Source organism: Brassica napus, chromosome C8 (assembly GCF_020379485.1).
Source record: "Brassica napus cultivar Da-Ae chromosome C8, Da-Ae, whole genome shotgun sequence".
NCBI classification, from domain to species: domain Eukaryota; kingdom Viridiplantae; phylum Streptophyta; class Magnoliopsida; order Brassicales; family Brassicaceae; genus Brassica; species Brassica napus.
Genome location: NC_063451.1, coordinates 16,837,958 through 16,856,275, shown reverse-complemented (window position 1 = coordinate 16,856,275; position 18,318 = coordinate 16,837,958). Strand labels below are relative to the sequence as shown.

General features: G+C 39.4%; 2 protein-coding genes across 3 annotated transcripts; both read right to left on the bottom strand.

Moving 5' to 3' along the window:
* Positions 1–447: 447 nt before the first annotated feature.
* Positions 448–1,311, bottom strand: LOC106412803. The gene has a single exon (XM_013853694.1). It carries the CDS (start codon positions 1,309–1,311, stop codon positions 448–450), a length of 864 nt encoding a protein of 287 aa, XP_013709148.1.
* A 15,451-nt stretch (positions 1,312–16,762) lies between these two features.
* Positions 16,763–18,010, bottom strand: LOC106414279 (glycine-rich protein A3). Of its 2 annotated transcripts, none has more exons than XM_013854959.3 (3): positions 17,860–18,010; positions 17,502–17,746; positions 16,763–17,168 (listed from the first exon to the last, which is right to left on the bottom strand). In XM_013854959.3, exons 2-3 carry the CDS (start codon positions 17,743–17,745, stop codon positions 16,909–16,911), a joined length of 504 nt encoding a protein of 167 aa, XP_013710413.1. In that variant the 5' UTR covers position 17,746; positions 17,860–18,010; the 3' UTR covers positions 16,763–16,908. The 2 variants fall into 2 exon arrangements, with proteins under 2 accessions (XP_013710413.1, XP_013710414.1); XM_013854960.3 differs by having other exon boundaries at positions 17,502–17,764; positions 17,860–17,976.
* Positions 18,011–18,318: the final 308 nt, after the last annotated feature.

Below are 18,318 nucleotides of genomic sequence, written 5' to 3'. Positions count from 1 at the left end.
TCTACATAATATAACAAACGTAAATTTTAGTATAGATAAAACTAATTATGTTTTTTTTCAGAATAGAAACTAATTATGTTACCCATCATTAATATGATATGCAACCTATATCAAAATATCGATGGGCTTTGCCAATTAATACTTTAAAAAGACTCCAATTATTTTTGTCTCAAAATTTAATCTAATTCGAACTTAAAGTGATGTATTACTCGAACTTAAAGTGGTTTGAGAATTCATATCAGAATAATATAACAAACGAGAACTAAATTTCTATGAAAAATTTGTGCAGTTTTAACCAAAGCATTAGTTGTCCGGTTCTGCATTTTTCGTGTGCAATCTTGAAATCCTGAAATGCTATTTCAGTTAATTCTATTGAAAGTTTTGGCCATGCTATCAGATTCAGATAAGTTTATCCTTATCTTTTTTTTTTTGACTCATCAAATACTTTCATTCACCAACATTTTTTTGATACATTGTATTATCAGACCTAACTTGATACTTCAGCCACACTGGCACTATAGAATATAACTTAGGAATACTGGACACAAAAGTGAATGACTCCTTTGCTATTCTATCAGCTGCCTTATTTTCACCTCTCAAAGAAAATCTTACGTCAAATTTCTGAATATGTGATAAAGTCGAGCGGATCACCTCTATCGTTGGTTGCAGGACCGGCCAGACCTCCTCAGACCCATTGATCATCCTGACCAGAGCTAGCAAATCAGACTCAAAGATGATGTTGTTATAGCCAAAGCTTGCCATTGTCTCTGCTCCCCATTTAAGCGCTTCTGCCTCTGCAAGAATAGGTGATGTTGCCTTGATCACAGATCTCGCCCCTGCCCATATTACATGACCATTCTCATCTCTACAAATCCAACGTAGTCCACTGGTGGCTTTATCTTTGTGCCATGATCCATCACTGTTACATTTCAGCCAGTTTGTAGGAGGAGGAGTCCACGAGCTTACATGGTTAGTAATCATGGGTCGTTTTACTCCAAGTCTCTCAGCCTCAGATACTTCAGCCTGCTGCTTCCTCTGCCATTCTTCAGCATCCTCCTCTGCTCTCTTTAAGATACTCCTTGCCTCATATTCCTTCCCTTTAAATAGAAATTCATTTCTATTTTTCCACAGACGCCATAACAGCCAAAGAACAATGTCGGCTTGTATATCATCTCTAGGATATGCTTTCTGAACACTAAGCACATGATACACATTGGAGTACAAAGACTGCATCATTATACCTTCAGGAGGAGCCGGTATTGGCGAGAGAGCCCACACCAGTCGCGCAAAAGGGGCACTGAAAGAGTACATGATTTATCGTTTCTTCTTCATAACCACATCTAAAACATGTTGCTTCCTTCGAAATATGCATGCGAGCCATGCCATGTTCCCTGCTATTGGGATCGAGTTGCTTATGCAACGCCATAGAAAGTGGTGAATTTTTGGGCTGGTATTAGTTCTCCAAGCCAGCTGATAAATGTCATCCAAGCTGGGCTGATCCTCTTCAACCAGTGTCCTGTTAAGAACATTCATTTGGACCCAATACCCTGATTTCACCGTGTATGCCCCGGTCTTGTTGTAGTCCCAAATGTAGATATCCTTACTGTTCCTCCCACAGGTTCTGATCTCCATTATTCTCTGCACCTCATCCTCAGGGAAGATTCGTGTTAGCACCTCCATATTCCATTCTCTCCTTGATTCATCAGTAAGTCTCTCACTTTTAGGTTCTGATGGAGGCGAGGTCTCAAGTCTTCTCTATTCCATCGCACCACATTTGCTCTCCTCGCCGGTTGTTGACCAATCCATAAGTCTTGGAAGACTTTAGTGTTTTCTCCATTGCCTATCAAGACCCTAGCCCCTTGCTGTATCAATTGTTTCGCTGCATGAATGCTTCTCCAAGCATAGGAGGGTCTAGATCCCAAACCTGCACTGAGAGGGTCTGTCTTGGCGAAGTATCTATTCTTGAAGACTTTGGTAAGTAACGAGTCTTTATTAGACAGCATTCTCCACAATTGCTTGACCAGAAGTGCTAGGTTGAAGGCTTCAATATCTTTGAAACCAAGCCCTCCACATGCTTTCGGTTTACTCAGCTGCTCCCAGCTTTTCCAAAATATTCCTTGAGTCTCCTTCTTATTCCTCCACCAAAATCCTGACATGATTGATATGATCTTCTTGCATACTGTCTTGGGGAGCAAGAAGCACGACATCGTATAGGTGGGGAGAGCAAGAGCAACCGCCTTTAGCATGACATCTTTCCCTACAGGAGATAGAAAACAAGTCTGCCAGCCCTAGACTCTTTCACTCATTTGTTCCTTTAGATAGCTTTGAATCGAGACTCTTGATCCGCCAAAAGACTCAGGTAAGCCCAAGTAGATACCTCCTCCACCTTCTTGATCTATACCCAAAGTTATCTTGATCTGATCTCTTCTCTCCCTCGGGATGTTCTTACCAAAATAGATGCTTGATTTCTGGTAGTTTATTCTCTGTCCCGAGGCTAAGCTGTACCTGCTCAGAATCTGATTCAAGTGTTCTAGTTCCTCTGCGCTTTCTCTACAATAGAACAAGCTATCATCCACATAGAGCAAGTGAGAGTTCGATGGCGCGCCCCTAGCTACCTTCAGGCCCGTTATGTGTCCCCTTTCTTCAGCCTTGCTCATCATCTAAACTAGCATCTCTGTACAGATAACAAAGAGATACGGGGAGATCAGGTCTCCTTGACGCAGTCCTCTTGAGGGTCTAATGTCGCCATAAGGCCTTCCGTTGATCAGCACCTGATACTGAGCTGATGTAACACATGCCATGATCAGCTCGCACCATTGTTCAGAGAACCCCAAAGTCTTCATAGCCATCCTCAAAAAGGACAACTCTACTCTGTCATACGTCTTGGAAATATCCGTCTTTACTGCGATGAACTCCTCCGCACATTTGTTGTTTGAGTTTAAAGCATGAAGGAGCTCATGAGCTACTAGGATATTATCTTGAATGATTCTTCCCTCAATAAAAGCTGCCTGCGTTTCTGAGATGATCGTCGGGAGTATTCTTTTGAGTCTTTTAGCCAAGATATTTGTAACTAGCTTGAAGGCCACATTACATAGACTTATCGGTCTAAAATCAGCAAGACTGTTGGCGTTGAGCTTCTTTGGTATCAAACAGATATTGGTTCTATTGATACCCTCTTCTAACCTCCTAGACCGGGAAAACTCCTTCACCATCTCAGTAAGATCTCCTCCCACAGACTCCCAAAAATGTTGATAGAAGTAAGCACTCATCCCATCTGGCCCTGGGCACTTTTAGGGGTTTGTTTTGAAGACTGCCCTTCTCACTTCTTCCAAGGTGACTTCTTTTAGAAGTTCTTCGTTCTGAGATGGAGTAATCTTCGGGGCCATTTCTTCCCACTCGTTCAACTGAACTCCAATATCCTCTGATGCAAACAGGTTCCCGAAATACTCCTCTGCTACTCGTCCTAGATCATTCTCCTCAAACCATTCTTTCCCATCAGAGTCTACCAAACTATGAATATGATTCTGCGCTCTTTGGTTTTTGGTAGTAGCATGGAAGAACCTCGTGTTCATGTCGCCTGCTTTAAGCCAATCGAGCCTACTCTTCTGTTTCCAGAAGATCTCTTCATTATAGTATTCATCATTAAGCTCTTGTCGTAGCTGGCTTAACTCCCCTGGAATATAGAGATTCCGATGAGATGCAACATCGACTCTGTGGTGGAGCTCTTGGATTCTGATAGCTGAGTTCGGTTTCGCCGTCTTTTTCAACCTGGAGATGGTTTTTCTGCAATTTGAGATCTTCTGCATCAGCCCTGCCTGTCCAACAGCCCCACTGCTCCAGCTCCTTTTCACTATGTCCGAGAATCCTTCCTTCTTGATCCATCTCTGATCATACTTAAACGTGGCTCTCCTTCTCCATTCAACCCCATCTAAAAAGTTTATGATTGGGCTGTGATCTGAGCATCCTTTCTGGAGGTACCTCGCTGTAGCTTGCGGGAAGAGATTCAACCAGGCTTGATTTGCAATTGATCTATCAAGCATGCACTGTACAAGATCATTGTTTCAAATTCCATGCCAAGAGATCTTGTGGCCCTTGTGTTGGATTTCCCACAATCCACAGTCGCTCAACATCTGTCTGAAATCTGCTCCCTCCTCCTCTTTCCTTACAGCCCCGCCTTGCTTCTCAGATTGATCGATCATTTCGTTGAAGTCTCCCGTCAAAAACCACGGTTCCTTTCTGAGTATTCCAATTCTTGTCAGCCGTTCCCAAATCCCATGTCTGCTTCCCTTTACTGGCTCACCATACACTCCAATCAGGAAGAACGTCTTGTCTTTCCACTTCACCTTAAGATCCATTAGTCTCCTCGTAGCCTGACAGACCTCAATTTTGCACGATTCCTTCCGGAGAACTGCCAGACCTCCACTCTTCCCTATCGGCTCCACTGTTCGAAGATCATGGAAGCCCAATTTCTCCACTACATCTTCCAGATACCAACGTCTGTTCATTGTTTCGCTGAGGAATATTATGTCAGGAGAGTACACCCGGCGTATCTCCTGGAGTTATCAAACTGTAGGGGTATTCTCTAACCCCTGACAGTTCCAACTCAATATCCTCATATTGGAGTTGAAGGGTTGGTATCAACCATCAACCCTTCTTCAACAATTTTGCCGCTCCCAACACTATCCGCTGTGCAGAACAGTTAGGGGCATTGGCTGCCATATAGGCAGAATGATGTTTCTCACCGGAGCCCCTACTTCCAGAGCCTTTTCCACTGGATCCTAGTCTCTCAAAAACCGATGAAGGTGTTTCCTCGCGCTCTCTGCCAAGTCTTGCTTTCTTTGGAATCCTTTCATCGCTTCGACTGAGTCTTCTCCTTTTGTTCCCACTTGACTTTGTATCTTCTATTTGTCTTTCTATAGACGAGCTCGAATTATGACCACCGAGTCTCTCAAACACTAATGAGGATGGTCTGTCTTCCTTTCTCTGCGATCCCGAGAGTTGTCTCTCCTGTGGGGAGATATCCTTCTGGTCCCCTAGCCTGCTAAATACTGATGGAGACTCCTGGCTTACTCCAGACGATGCACCAGCTCCCATCATTCCTTGTGAGGTGCTTTTGTTCCCTGGGTGTGGCGACTCCTCTGTACTCCTTGATCTTCCAACTCCTTTCAGTGGCACGCTTTGGGAGCTCTTTGGTTTCCAAATTTGCGAGGTTTCTCCCACCACATTGTTTCCTTTCCTCTCCAACCCTCTTCTATTAGACAAGTTAGTTGATCTTCGAGGGACTAGCTCTGACTTGGATGTTATGGTACCTCTATGTCCCCCTTTCGCTGCATTTCTTAACTCATTGTCGTCCTTTCCTTGTCTACTCACACTAGACCGAGCTTCTAGTCTTATATTTTGCCTAGATCTTGCTCTCGACTCCCAATAGTCTACAGCCAGGTCTTCTTGCATATCACAGTAGAGCTGATCGTGTGTTAGTCTTTTACACAGAAAGCACACCTTTATCAGCTTCTCGTACTCTAGCTCTGTTGGAACAATCACTACAAGAAAACAGCGACATACTGAGAGAAAAAATCGTCGGTATGTCGTCGGAATAACGTTATTCCGACGACATACCGACGAAACAAGTCCTCGGAAATAACTCCTCGGAAATTCATTTTTCCTCGGAAATCCCTCGGAATTTTCTGACGGAATTCCGAGGAAACAAATTTCCGAGGAAATTCCGAGGACCACCTGTTCGTCGGAAAGCTCCTCGGAATATACCGAGGGAGAGCTTCCTCGGGATATTTCGATGGATTTTCCGATGGTCCAATCCTTGGAAGTTCCGACGAAATGTTCCTCAGAATTTTCATCAGAAAATTCCGAGGAACATGTCCCTCGGAAAATTCCGAGGAACATTTCCCTCGGAATATTCCGAGGAACATGTCCCTCGGTATATTCCGAGGAACATGTCCCTCGGTATATTCCGAGGGACCCCGTTCCTCGGAATTTAAAAAAAAATAATTTTTTTTTTAAAAAATAAAATTTTTGAAACTTAAATTCGAAAATATAAAAATAAAATTAAAATTGAAATCGTTAAAATTTAAATTAAAATTAAAATTTAAATTCGAAAATATTCAAAGTTTCACAAATAAAAATAAAACATTCCGAGTTTTTGGAAAAAAAAAAAACTACGGGTCTGGCACGTCCAGGAACACCTCGTTCGGGTACATCCTCTGCATCATCTCCATCATTTGCTGGTTCAGCCTCCTCTGTGCCTCATAGCCCGCCTGTTGAGCCGCCATCTGGGTCTCCAACAAAGATATGCGATCATCCTTGTCCTTCAACTGAGCCGTAAGTACTTCTGGATCAACAAAGGGCGGTGGTGCAGAAGAATGAGGAACCGACCGGGTGCGCCAACCCAAACCGACCAAACGTCCCTTCTTCTTTGGAACCGACTGAAATAGAAAATAGCCAAATTTAAATCAAGAAATAAATGAATTAAACTTAAAAAAAAAAGAACTTACGGATTCAACGATTTCGTTGATTCGAAACCGGGACAAGTTGGTCGAAGCCGTCGAAGCGTCATCCTCGGTTTGAAGCTGAGACACTTCGTCCTGCACCTGATTTTGGACCAGGGTGACCACTTCCCTCACAAGACCGTCATCAATCTGGCCGGTCTTCTTGTTGGTATACACCCTCTTCATTAGGGCGAGATCATCAACCGGCTCGCCATCATTTTCTTCCGCCTTGAAAAAAACATAAATTAAAGAAACATTAGAAATTAGAAGAAATGCACAAAAAAATAAAATTTCAAAATTTAAATAATTGAAGAAAAAACGACTGAACTTACCATGCGATCTCTTAGAGAGGCAATAGATTGAGCACCCAAGTTATGCTTGAAGACGCCCTTTCCTTTACGGTCGCTCCTACGGTTGGTGGAGTTGGTGAAAGAAGTTTCTTTCGTCTCTTCCTTATCCCAATGCGCACACAACTCCGTCCAGACCGTGTTGTTTATCGACTTTGGGACCTTTTAATAAAAAAAAAAGAAAATAGTTAAATAAATTAAAAAATCGTTTAATAAATTTAAAAAATTGTTTAATAAATTAAAAACAAACCTTGTTGATTTCCCACTTCTTCTTCCACTCGTGGATCTGCTTCCCATAGTTGTCCATAACTTTATGGACGAAGTGGTGATAGATAAAGAGCGTCTCATCGGAATTCCAGTTGAACTCTTGCTGAAAAAAAAAACACAATTAGTAGAAAATTTATATTAAAGATTAAAAATATAAGTAAAAAATTAGAATACTTACCGCAAACTGACGAAACCACGGATGCTGCTTGTCGGTAGGGAAGTGAGTGAAAGTCGGGTGTCCCCTGTCGAGGGCCGAGTACATCATACGGTTGATCCATGCGCTGATCCCGTTCCCGGATCGGTTGAACCTAATAAAAAGAACAAACGGTTAATAATGAATCAAATTTTAAAGAAAAAAAAATATGTTTAATTACCATCCGTCCATGTGGATACGGAGTGAGATAGGGAAGATGGTCACGACCGGGCTGTCGAACCAACTTCGCAACACTCATCACTCCCGGAGGACCCGGAGGAGCAGGAGCGGATGCAGCAGCGGGAGCGAGAGGAGCAGGAGCGGGTGCAGCAGAGGGAGATGTATGGTAGGAGCTGTGGGGCGAGGGGAATCCTGAAAAATGGCTAGAATCAGGAGACTAGCTTCCCGTACCACCACGACCACGACGCTGTCGAGGCCGGGTCTGATCATCATGAGACCTGTAAATTAAAAAAAATATATTTAATAAATATAAAAATATATAAATTAATTTTTTTTTAAAATCCCAAATAATAGTTTTTAATCACAAAAAAAGTTTTATAGATATTAAAAATGTTTAATAAATATATAAAATAGTTATAATAAACAAAAAATAGTTTTAATAAATAAAAAATAGTTTAATAATTACAAAAAATAGTTTTAATAATATTAAAAATGTTTAATAAATATAGAAATTTATAAAATATATATATATATATATATATTTATTTTTTAAATCCCAAATAATAGTTTTTAATCAAAAAAAAAGTTTTATAGATATTAAAAATGTTTTGTAAAATCCAAAAAATCGAATTTATATACAAAAAACGTTTTGTAAAATCCAAAAAATCGTTTTATATACAAAAATCGTTTTGTAAAATACAAAAATCTAATTTATACACAAAAATCGAATTTATATACAAAAATCGATTTTATAAATACAAAAAAATAAAAAAAATTATAAAAAATTCTAAATCAATTCAACAAAACAAATTATTCAACCAAATCACAATTCTAAACCTATTATACAACCAAATCACAATCCTAACCAATCACCCTAACAAAAATCTATCAAATCTATGCAAAAACCTAACAAATAGAACCTAAGAGAGTGGGGTAGGGTCCTTACATGATTTGTGTAAGAGAAGGGGGAGATCGCCGGAGATATCGTCGGAATTCAGGGGGAAATCGCCGGAGAGGAGAGAGGAGCCGCGCTGAGGAAGAAGAGAGAAATAGAGAAGAAGAAGCGGCTCGTGGTTATAAAACCTAGGGTCCGACGGATACTATCCGTCGAAATTCCGTCGGAATTTTAATTTCAATTTTCGCGAAATATTTGCCCGGTTAAATGAAAATATTCCGAGGAAATTCCGACGGATACTAAAATATCCGTCGGAATTCCGTCAGAATATTCTGAGGAAATACCGAGGAACTAGTGTTTGGGGTTTCAAAACATCAATTTTTTTTGCCGTATTTCATTTCTTATACAATTGTAATGCATACCATTGAGGATTCTTTGTATAGATGATCATAAACCATGAAATAACAAATTTCAAAACGAATTGAAAGTATTCCCTTTACCGTTTATTAAAGTGTATAAGTGTTTTGTGGGGATTTCGTTCATACAATCGGAAAAGTGTTTATTATAGGATAAGGAACAAATTTTTGACTTCATAATCAGTCTAAGACACTTAGTGGGGGTTATTGGTTCAGGTAGTTTAGTAGATTTATAAATTCTCCTTATATTTAGAAATCTTCCATAAATCGAGTGATTTTCAAATCAAATAAAATAGATTTGAGAATTACGGATATGAGTATTTTAAAATCAAATCAATGAATTGTTATAAATCAATGGATTTGTAACTAGACCTAAATAAAGTACTACAAGAGAACATTATGTTCTCCGACTGCAACTTCCAAAAACATGGATTGTCAGAACAAATTTTTCATAGCATCTCCTTAGAAATTTCAGATCAAACTATTTTTTCACCATGTTATCGGAAGTTTGAACGGATCAAAAGTAAATATTTCTGACAAAACAGATTTACTTGTCATATTTTCAGAAATCTCATCGGAGTATTCTCGGAACTTATCGACGACTTCATCTTCTCCACCATTCATCATCTTTCTTGCCTCTTTTTCATTTTGCTAAGCATCAAAAGCTGGTCGCACACAATTGTTGGGGATACGTTCATATGAAATACATCTCTCGTTGCATCTCTTTTTCATTATCGTATGCATTATACAATATGTTGTATGGACATGTTCTTAGTGCATGGTTTTAATATGAGCAAAAAACAATGTATAAAATTTGAAGTAATGCATCAACCGATGTTTGTTGGGACACAAAACTATAAAGAATGAAAAAAAAACAATATAAAACAAATCCAACCAAAATAACAAGGTTAAACCCAATATTTGATCCTTTGTATTTTACTCTTAAAAATAGTTACAAATCCAATCAAATCCAGTTTCAAATTAAATCCATACACAAATCTTTATTATTGAATAACACATGATTCTAAAATTTATTTTAAAATCATAAAACCAATAACTATGGATTTGAATGTGAATTTTAAGAATAATAGAACCAATAACACTACATTTATTTTGGATTTACAAATCTATTAAAATGCAGAAACCAATAACACCCTCTTAATAAGGGTTATATAATTGTTATTCAAACCGCAAAACGTTGTTTTCGGTTTAAAAACCCTATTTCCTCGGAATTTCCTCGGAATATTCCGAGGGAATTCCGAGGAAACCCTTATCTTCCTCGGAATTCCGTCGGAATATTCCGAAGAAATACCGAGGAACTAGTGTTTGGGGTTTCAAAACATCAATTGTTTTTGCCGTATTTCATTTCTTATACAATTGTAATGCATATCATTGAGGATTCTTTGTATAGATGATCAAAAACCATGAAATAACAAATTTGAAAACGAATTGAAAGTATTCCCTTTACCGTTTATAAAGTGTATAAGTGTTTTGTGGGGATTTCGTTCATACAATCGGAAAAGTGTTTATTATAGGATAAGGAACAAATTTTTGACTTCATAATCAGTCTAAGCCACTTAATAAGGGTTATATAAGTGTTATTCAAACCGCAAAACGTTGTTTTCGGTTTAAAAACCCTATTTCCTCGGAATTTCCTCGGAATATTCCGAGGGAATTCCGAGGAAACCCTTATCTTCCTCGGAATTCCGTCGGAATATTCCGAGGAAATACCGAGGAACTAGTGTTTGGAGTTTCAAAACATCAATTTTTTTGCCGTATTTCATTTCTTATACAATTGTAATGCATACCATTGAGGATTCTTTGTATAGATGATCATAAACCATGAAATAACAAATTTCAAAACGAATTGAAAGTATTCCCTTTACCGTTCATTAAAGTGTATAAGTGTTTCTCTTATGTTGTGGGGATTTCGTTCATACAATCGGAAAAGTGTTTATTATAGGGTAAGGAACAAATTTTTGACTTCATAATCAGTCTAAGACACTTAATAAGGGTTATATAAGTGTTATTCAAACCGCAAAACGTTGTTTTCGGTTTAAAAATCCTATTTCCTTGGAATTTCCTCAGAATATTCCGAGGGAATTCTGAGGAAACCCTTATCTTCCTCGGAATTCCGTCGGAATATTCCGAGGAAATACCGAGGAACTAGTGTTTGGGGTTTCAAAACATCAATTTTTTTTTGCCGTATTTCATTTCTTATACAATTGTAATGTATACCATTGAGGATTCTTTGTATAGATGATCATAAACCATGAAATAACAAATTTCAAAACGAATTGAAAGTATTCCCTTTACCGTTCATTAAAGTGTATAAGTGTTTCTCTTATGTTCTGGGGATTTCGTTCATACAATCGGAAAAGTGTTTATTATAGGGTAAAGAACAAATTTTTGACTTCATAATCAGTCTAAGACACTTAATAAGGGTTATATAAGTGTTATTCAAACCGCCAAACGTTGTTTTCAGTTTAAAAACCCTATTTCCTCGGAATTTCCTCGGAATATTCCGAGGGAATTCCGAGGAAACCATTATCTTCCTCGGAATTCCGTCGGAATATCTATTAAAAAAAAAAACAGTCGATGCTAGTCTGTTTCCGAGTCATCATCACCAGATGAATCTGAATCTGGATCTTGGTGAAACTCTCCAATCACTGGTTCATCCTCTACGTGAAGGACGGCTTCCTCTCCGAAGTCGGTTAAATCGACTACAAGGCCAACTCCAGCTAAATCTTCTGCTGCACTTAAGTTGCCGGATGTGCTTGGTTGTAGTGGGTCTTCCAGCTCAGAACTTCCCTGAACTCGGCCTCTCGGGTTGAGTCTTGTAACAGTAACCCATGGATCATCTCTGTTCCTTACCCGGGGGTACTTGATATAACAAACCTGTAACATTTAAAAAATTATTAGTAAAATTATAAATTAATACACATGATGATGAATCATTCTAAATAATTAACATTTAATTACCTGATCGGCCTGAGAAGCAAGAATGAAAGGATCATAATATTGCAGCTTTCGCCTCGAATTTACTGATGTAACACCAAATGCATCTGTTCTCACACCTCGATCTAGAGTGTTGTCGTGCCAATCACAATAGAAAACAGTACAGCGCAATCCAACCATGCCCAAATACTTGATTTCCAAAATCTCACGTATGTGTCCGTAGTATACATCATCTCCTGATGCAGAACAAACGCCAGCATCATAAGTCGTACTCGAACGTCTCCTCTTCTGAGTTGTGAATGCATATCCTCGAGTACAAAATCTCGGATATGACTTCACAACAAATTTTGGTCCAACGACCATCTCGAGTATCCAATCGTCAAATGTTTCACCTCTGGCCAAACCAGCAGACACCTATATTAATAGCACATATATATGTTATATCAATAAAAGTGAATTAGTATAAATATGTGATAAATGATATTTTAATTTGTTTAAAACACTCACATAAGTAAACATCCATCCAGAAAATTCTCTCTGCTTCATTTCTTCTAGCTCGTCCTCTGTGGCGTATCTATATTCGAACCGCTTTTCTGCCATGAAAATCCTGTACATATGATGACAATAATGTAATTAATTAAGATTTAAATTTCAACTTGTTAAAATAAAAATTTGTAAGCTAATTTATTTACCTCTCATATTGAAGAACATCTTCTCAGTTGGTGAGCAAATATGTTTGCAAATTACTGCGCTCCTGCTCAGTAAGTCGACGGTCCTTTGGTTTTCCGCTAAGTCGTCCAACGTCTGTGAAAATGTCTGGAACCGTAACATGATATGTTGCCCGTTCGCCTCTATCATTATGCCGAGCAGGTCTTCTGTTTTTGGTCTGAACTTCTGCTGGAAAGTAGTACTCGGCAAAGTTTGAAGTTTCTTCATTGATCATCTGTGCGACTATAGAACCTTCCACCCTACTTAAATTTTTCACCATCTTCTTCAAATGGAACATATACCGCTCATACAGATACATCCATCTATACTGCACAGGACCACCAAGTTCCAATTCTCTTGTCAGGTGAATAACAAGATGCTCCATAACATCAAAAAATGAGGGAAGAAATATCTTCTCAAGGTTGCACTGAATCACGGCTATGTTAGTCTTCAAATTTTCAATACCTTCAAGAGTCACTGATCTCGTGCATAAATCGCGGAAGAAACCACTTATCCCTGCAATTGCTTCATGAACATTTCGTGGTAATAGTTCCTTAAAGGCAAACGGAACGAGGCGCTGCATCATTACATGGCAATCGTGGCTTTTCAAGCCAGTAAACTTTCCTTCCTTTCTGTCGATACAGTTACGCAAATTTGATGCGTAACCGTCTGGAAATTCCACATCGTTTGAAATCCAATCAAAGAACGCATCTTTTCCCTCTGCATCAAGTCGGTATATGGGAAAAGGAGCCCTACCATTCTCATCAACATGAAGTTCTGAACGAGCACATATATCGACTAAATCCAGTCTTGACTTCAAATTATCCTTTGTTTTACCTTGAACATTAAGGATCGTGTTCATGAGATTGTCAAAAAAGTTCTTCCCAGAAAATACTTTTTTTGTGCCAGTTATGTAGGTCTCCAACAGCATCTACCGGAAAACGCTCATATCCACCGACGTCTGGCGTCCTTTCTACACCAAAATCTCTTAGTTGTATCTTCAAATCTTTCCCACAAATTTCCGGAGGTGGACTGTCAAACACCCTCTTGTTCTTCGTAAACAAATTTCTACTCCTATGATATGGATGATCAGGTGGTAGGAATCTCCTGTGACAGTCAAACCAACACGTTTTCCTTCCATGTTTTAGTTGGAAAGCATCAGTGTTATCTTGACAATATGGACATGATAGCCTTCCATGCGTTGTTCATCCAGATAACATACCATATGCTGGAAAATCACTTATTGTCCACATTAGTATTGCCCGCATTTGAAAGTTTTCTTTACACGAAACATCGTATGTTTCAGCACCTTGAGCCCATAGTTGTTGCAACTCATATATTAGTGGCTGAAGAAACACATCAAGTGATCTCTTAGGATGCTCTGGTCCGAGAACGAGAATCGAGAGAAACAAAAACTCTCGTCGCAAGAACAAGTTTGGGGGTAGGTTGTATGGTGTAAGAATGACGGGCCATAGAGAATACTGACTTCCACTCTTGCCAAACGGGCTGAAACCATCAGTACATAATCCAAGGTAGACATTTCTTCTCTCATACGCAAAGTCGGGATACTTTGATTGGAAATGCTTCCACGCTTTTGCATCTGAAGGATGTCTGATCTCACCATCTGTTGAGTGCTCCGCATGCCATCTCATTGGTTGCGCTGTGCGTTCAGACAGATACAACCTCTGCAACCTTTCCGTCAAAGGCAAATACCACATCCTTTTATATGGCACTGGAACTCAAACACTCGTATCTTTATAACGAGGCTTTCCACAAAATTTGCATGTAACCCGCTGTTCATCCGCCCTCCAATAAATCATGCAGTTGTCGCTGCATACATCTATTACCTGATACGATAAACCAAGACCAGCTACGAGTTTCTGAACCTCGTAGTATGAACCAGGAGCTACATTATCCTCGGGTAGAATACCTTTTACAAAATCAGCAATCGCATCCACACAGTCTTCAGCCAAATTATAATCTGTTTTAATGCCCATCAATCTTGTAGCAGATGATAAAGCTGAATGACCATCTCTGCAACCTTCGTACAATGGTTGCTTTCCAGCATCCAACATATCATAAAATCTCCTAGCTTGTGCATTGGGTAAATCTTCCCCTCTAAAATGATCATTTACCATCTCCTCAGTACCTACACCATAATCTACATCCGTTCTAATTGGTTCTTCTAATCTAACCGCTGGCTGAGGTTCGCTAGTACTACCATGTTCATAATCAGTTTCCCCATGATGATACCAAATTTTCTAACTTCGTGTAAACCCACTCAAATATAGATGAGTCCAAACATCCCACTCTTTAATAACCTTTCTATTTTTACAATTAGAGCAAGGACATCTTAACATACCTGTTTTTGCTTCCGGTTGTCGGTGAACTAACCCCATGAATTCGGTTATACCTCGTTGGTATTCTTCCGTAAGCAATCTCGTGTTCGGATCCAAATGACGTCGATCGATCCAAGAACGAAAATAATTTGAAGAAGACATGGTTTTTATGAATCAAATTCGTGTGTAAAGAGAGTAAGAGGGAGGATGAAGATATGGAGTGAATGAAGAGGAAGAGGGGTGCTTGTATTTATAGTTGAAATCCTACCGACAGCCCGAGGAAATTCCGACGGAATTCCGACGCCAACGGCTAGTTCGTCGGAATTTTCTCGGAATTTTAAAAATCCCCCAACGGCTAAAATATATCCTCGGAATTCATTGGTTTTTTCCGAGGAATACGTTTTTCTTCGGTATTCCATAAGAATATTCCGACGGATTAGTATTTCCTCGGAATTCCCTCGGTATATTCCGAGGAAATTCCGAGGAAACCAAATTTTGTGTTTCCTCGGAATTTCCTCGGAAATTCCTCGGGATATTCCGAGGATTTCACTTTCCATCGGAATGTCCGTCAGAATACCGATGTTTTCTTGTAGTGCAATCTCCCCTGACTTGAACCTTGCGGTCCTCTTGAACTGGAGGGGTTCTTCAGTATTGATCCACACAAGTGCTCTCACATACTCCACTGAGGAGGAGTTCTTTGCGTGAAGTTCCACGTTCTCCACTCTCCCCAGTGGCCCCATCATGCCTTCAATTGCTTGTTTCTTGAGGAGATGCACTGGAATTCCTCTGATTCTGATCCAGAACGGGATGCGACATAGGAACTCGGGGCCCGGGTTCGGAGACCATTGGTCGAGGGAAACAATCCATCCATTTACGAACCATGGTCCTTTTGTAAGCATATATTGTATGTCTCTCTCATGCTGGAGGAAGAATTGGACCTTGTTCTCCCCGACCCCTCTACCTTTAACGATATCTTCTAGACCCCAAATAAGGGGGAGAGCTTTCACCAATCCTCCAACTTTATGGACCGTAGGATTTAGGCATCTGACTATTATGCTCATTGAGTTCTCTTCAATCAGATCCTCATTTTCCAGCTCCGGTATGTCTACGAACTCTCGTTCTCCTACCAACTCCAACTCCTTAAGCTCATCGAGGAGAGATGATTCCTTCCTCTTTCTTGGACGATTCATCACGCTCTCTTGAAGCTTTCGGATTGTGAAAGAGGAATCTTCGCAATCCAACACCAATCAAAGATTGAAGCCACACAGAGCTACTCTGATACATGAGATCAGGTAGAATGAACTTCAGGAACCAAAACACTCTATAGATCTGCTATTTGAGCACCACAACTTCCAGATCTGGTTACCAGAAGACTTGCGACGAGTACCTACAACCCCAAACCGCTCTCCTTCAGAGCTGCTCAGATCTACGCTCGAAATGGGTGAACGGAGATGGAAACCCTAGCGCCACCCTCGTCGCCTTTATTTTCGCCATTTTCTTTTCCTGTGACTATTCGTTTACAAACTCTAGCACAATCATCTTTTATCCTTATCTAGTATTCTCTTTGTTCAGTACATACTTCTCTTCCAGAAGCAAGATAAACATTTTGTAACGTAATGTTAAATCGATATAATGTATCAAAATCCATTGAAAAGGGGGGCTACTCTATCGTACTTTCAGATTGGTTAGTTTAATGCATATATACAAATGTAATTTATTTGTGGATGAAAAGGCATGTTCTTCGCACTATAAAACATTGGTATATAATCATAAATTTACTGCAAATATTTTGTGGTTATAATTTTAGAACCATAAATCTATAAACAGCCACAATTTTAAAATTTTGTAACTATAATATTTCTTTTGGTTCCATTATACAAAAGCAATGTTTAGGCACAAATCAAACAGCCACAAACAAATCAACTTTAAACGTTAATATATATGTCATAACCCGAACCAAATTAATGCTACTCTTTTCATAGATATATAAAGATACATTAAAAACAGATAACACACACGCACATATATTAAGCTTAATATCAGGTTGTTACATACGATAATATATAGAGAAATCATAGAGATCGCGAAATATCATATTCATATGATCATTTCCACTTCCTTCGTCCGAACATGCCATGCTTGCCTCGTTTGCCTCCAAACATGCCGTGCTTGCCACGCTTATGCTTCCCTCCAAACATGCTGTGCTTCCCTCGCTTGTACTTTCCTCCACCGAAAAACCCTTTCTTGTACTTACCACCGTGATGGTGGCCATAACCACCATGATGGCCCGCGTGGTGACTTCCCATTGCAGCCGCCGCAGCTGTTGCCGCTCCAGCTATCAATCCCCCGACTCCTCCTCCAAGGCCTATTCACAAGATGTGCAAATGATTCGTGTGAACCAACCAGAACAAACGAAGACTATGCACGTACACCATATACAAAATTTAAATCCATATTCCTCAAGATATGGTTTAAGAAGCTATTCTCTTTGGATTAACCAAGCAAGATCCAGCAAAAGAAAATGATATACACTTGTTTCTTAAATTAAATGCATATTTTGAGACCTAGACGGGATGAAACTGCATCTAAAACATACAACTACAAACCACAATCGATCGGACTACTAAACTGTTCATTTCAATTCCAAGGCGAGGTTAATTAAAGAGACATGAGACAGAAATTAAATTAAATAAAAAACCTGGACGGTGAGGACCAGGGTAACCGGCGGGAGGATAAGCACCAGGAGGAGGTGGATAAGCTGCAGGTGGATAGCCCTGCGGAGGGTAACCCTGTGGAGGGTACCCTTGCTGAGGGTAACCATGCGGTGGTGGATAAGCTCCCGGCGGAGGAGGAGGATAAGCTCCCGGTGGATACCCTTGGCCGGGATGATTATGATGTGAGAAGAATCCTTTGTCTTGTTCGTGATGCTTGTCTTTACCCATTCTATAATAACGTAAAGATCTTAATTAAAAAAATTAAAGGCTAAATTAGATTCTTATAAACTAAAACATTAGTAGGGAAATTCAAGATACGATTACAAAAAGCTTTTGAATTACCTGATTTGAAATCAAGAGGCAAAAAAATGAGAAGATTTATATGAAAAAACGATAATACAAGATTTGGTAAGATGTAATTATATAGTCTATAACATTTAGATACACAAACGTGTATATGTAGCGAAAAGAGCTCTTGGCTATTGATTTGAAGCGAAAAGGACGCGTTGATGTATACTCGTTTTAACAACGCATTTCGTCTTCTTGCATAGATAAATGACACGTGTAATCTAATATAATAAAAGTGCTGAACAATTCATTTGAAAATAATATTATAAACAACGAAATCAACGCAGTATATAAAAGATATTTTAGCAAGTTAGTTTCCTCCACGATACATCCATCATCCATCATCCATCGTCCATCATCCATCATCCATCTATGGCATATCTCCTATGTATAGAAGCATTGTGGTTTAATGATTTCACGTTAGATTCGACACGTATCAGCCTCACATCGATT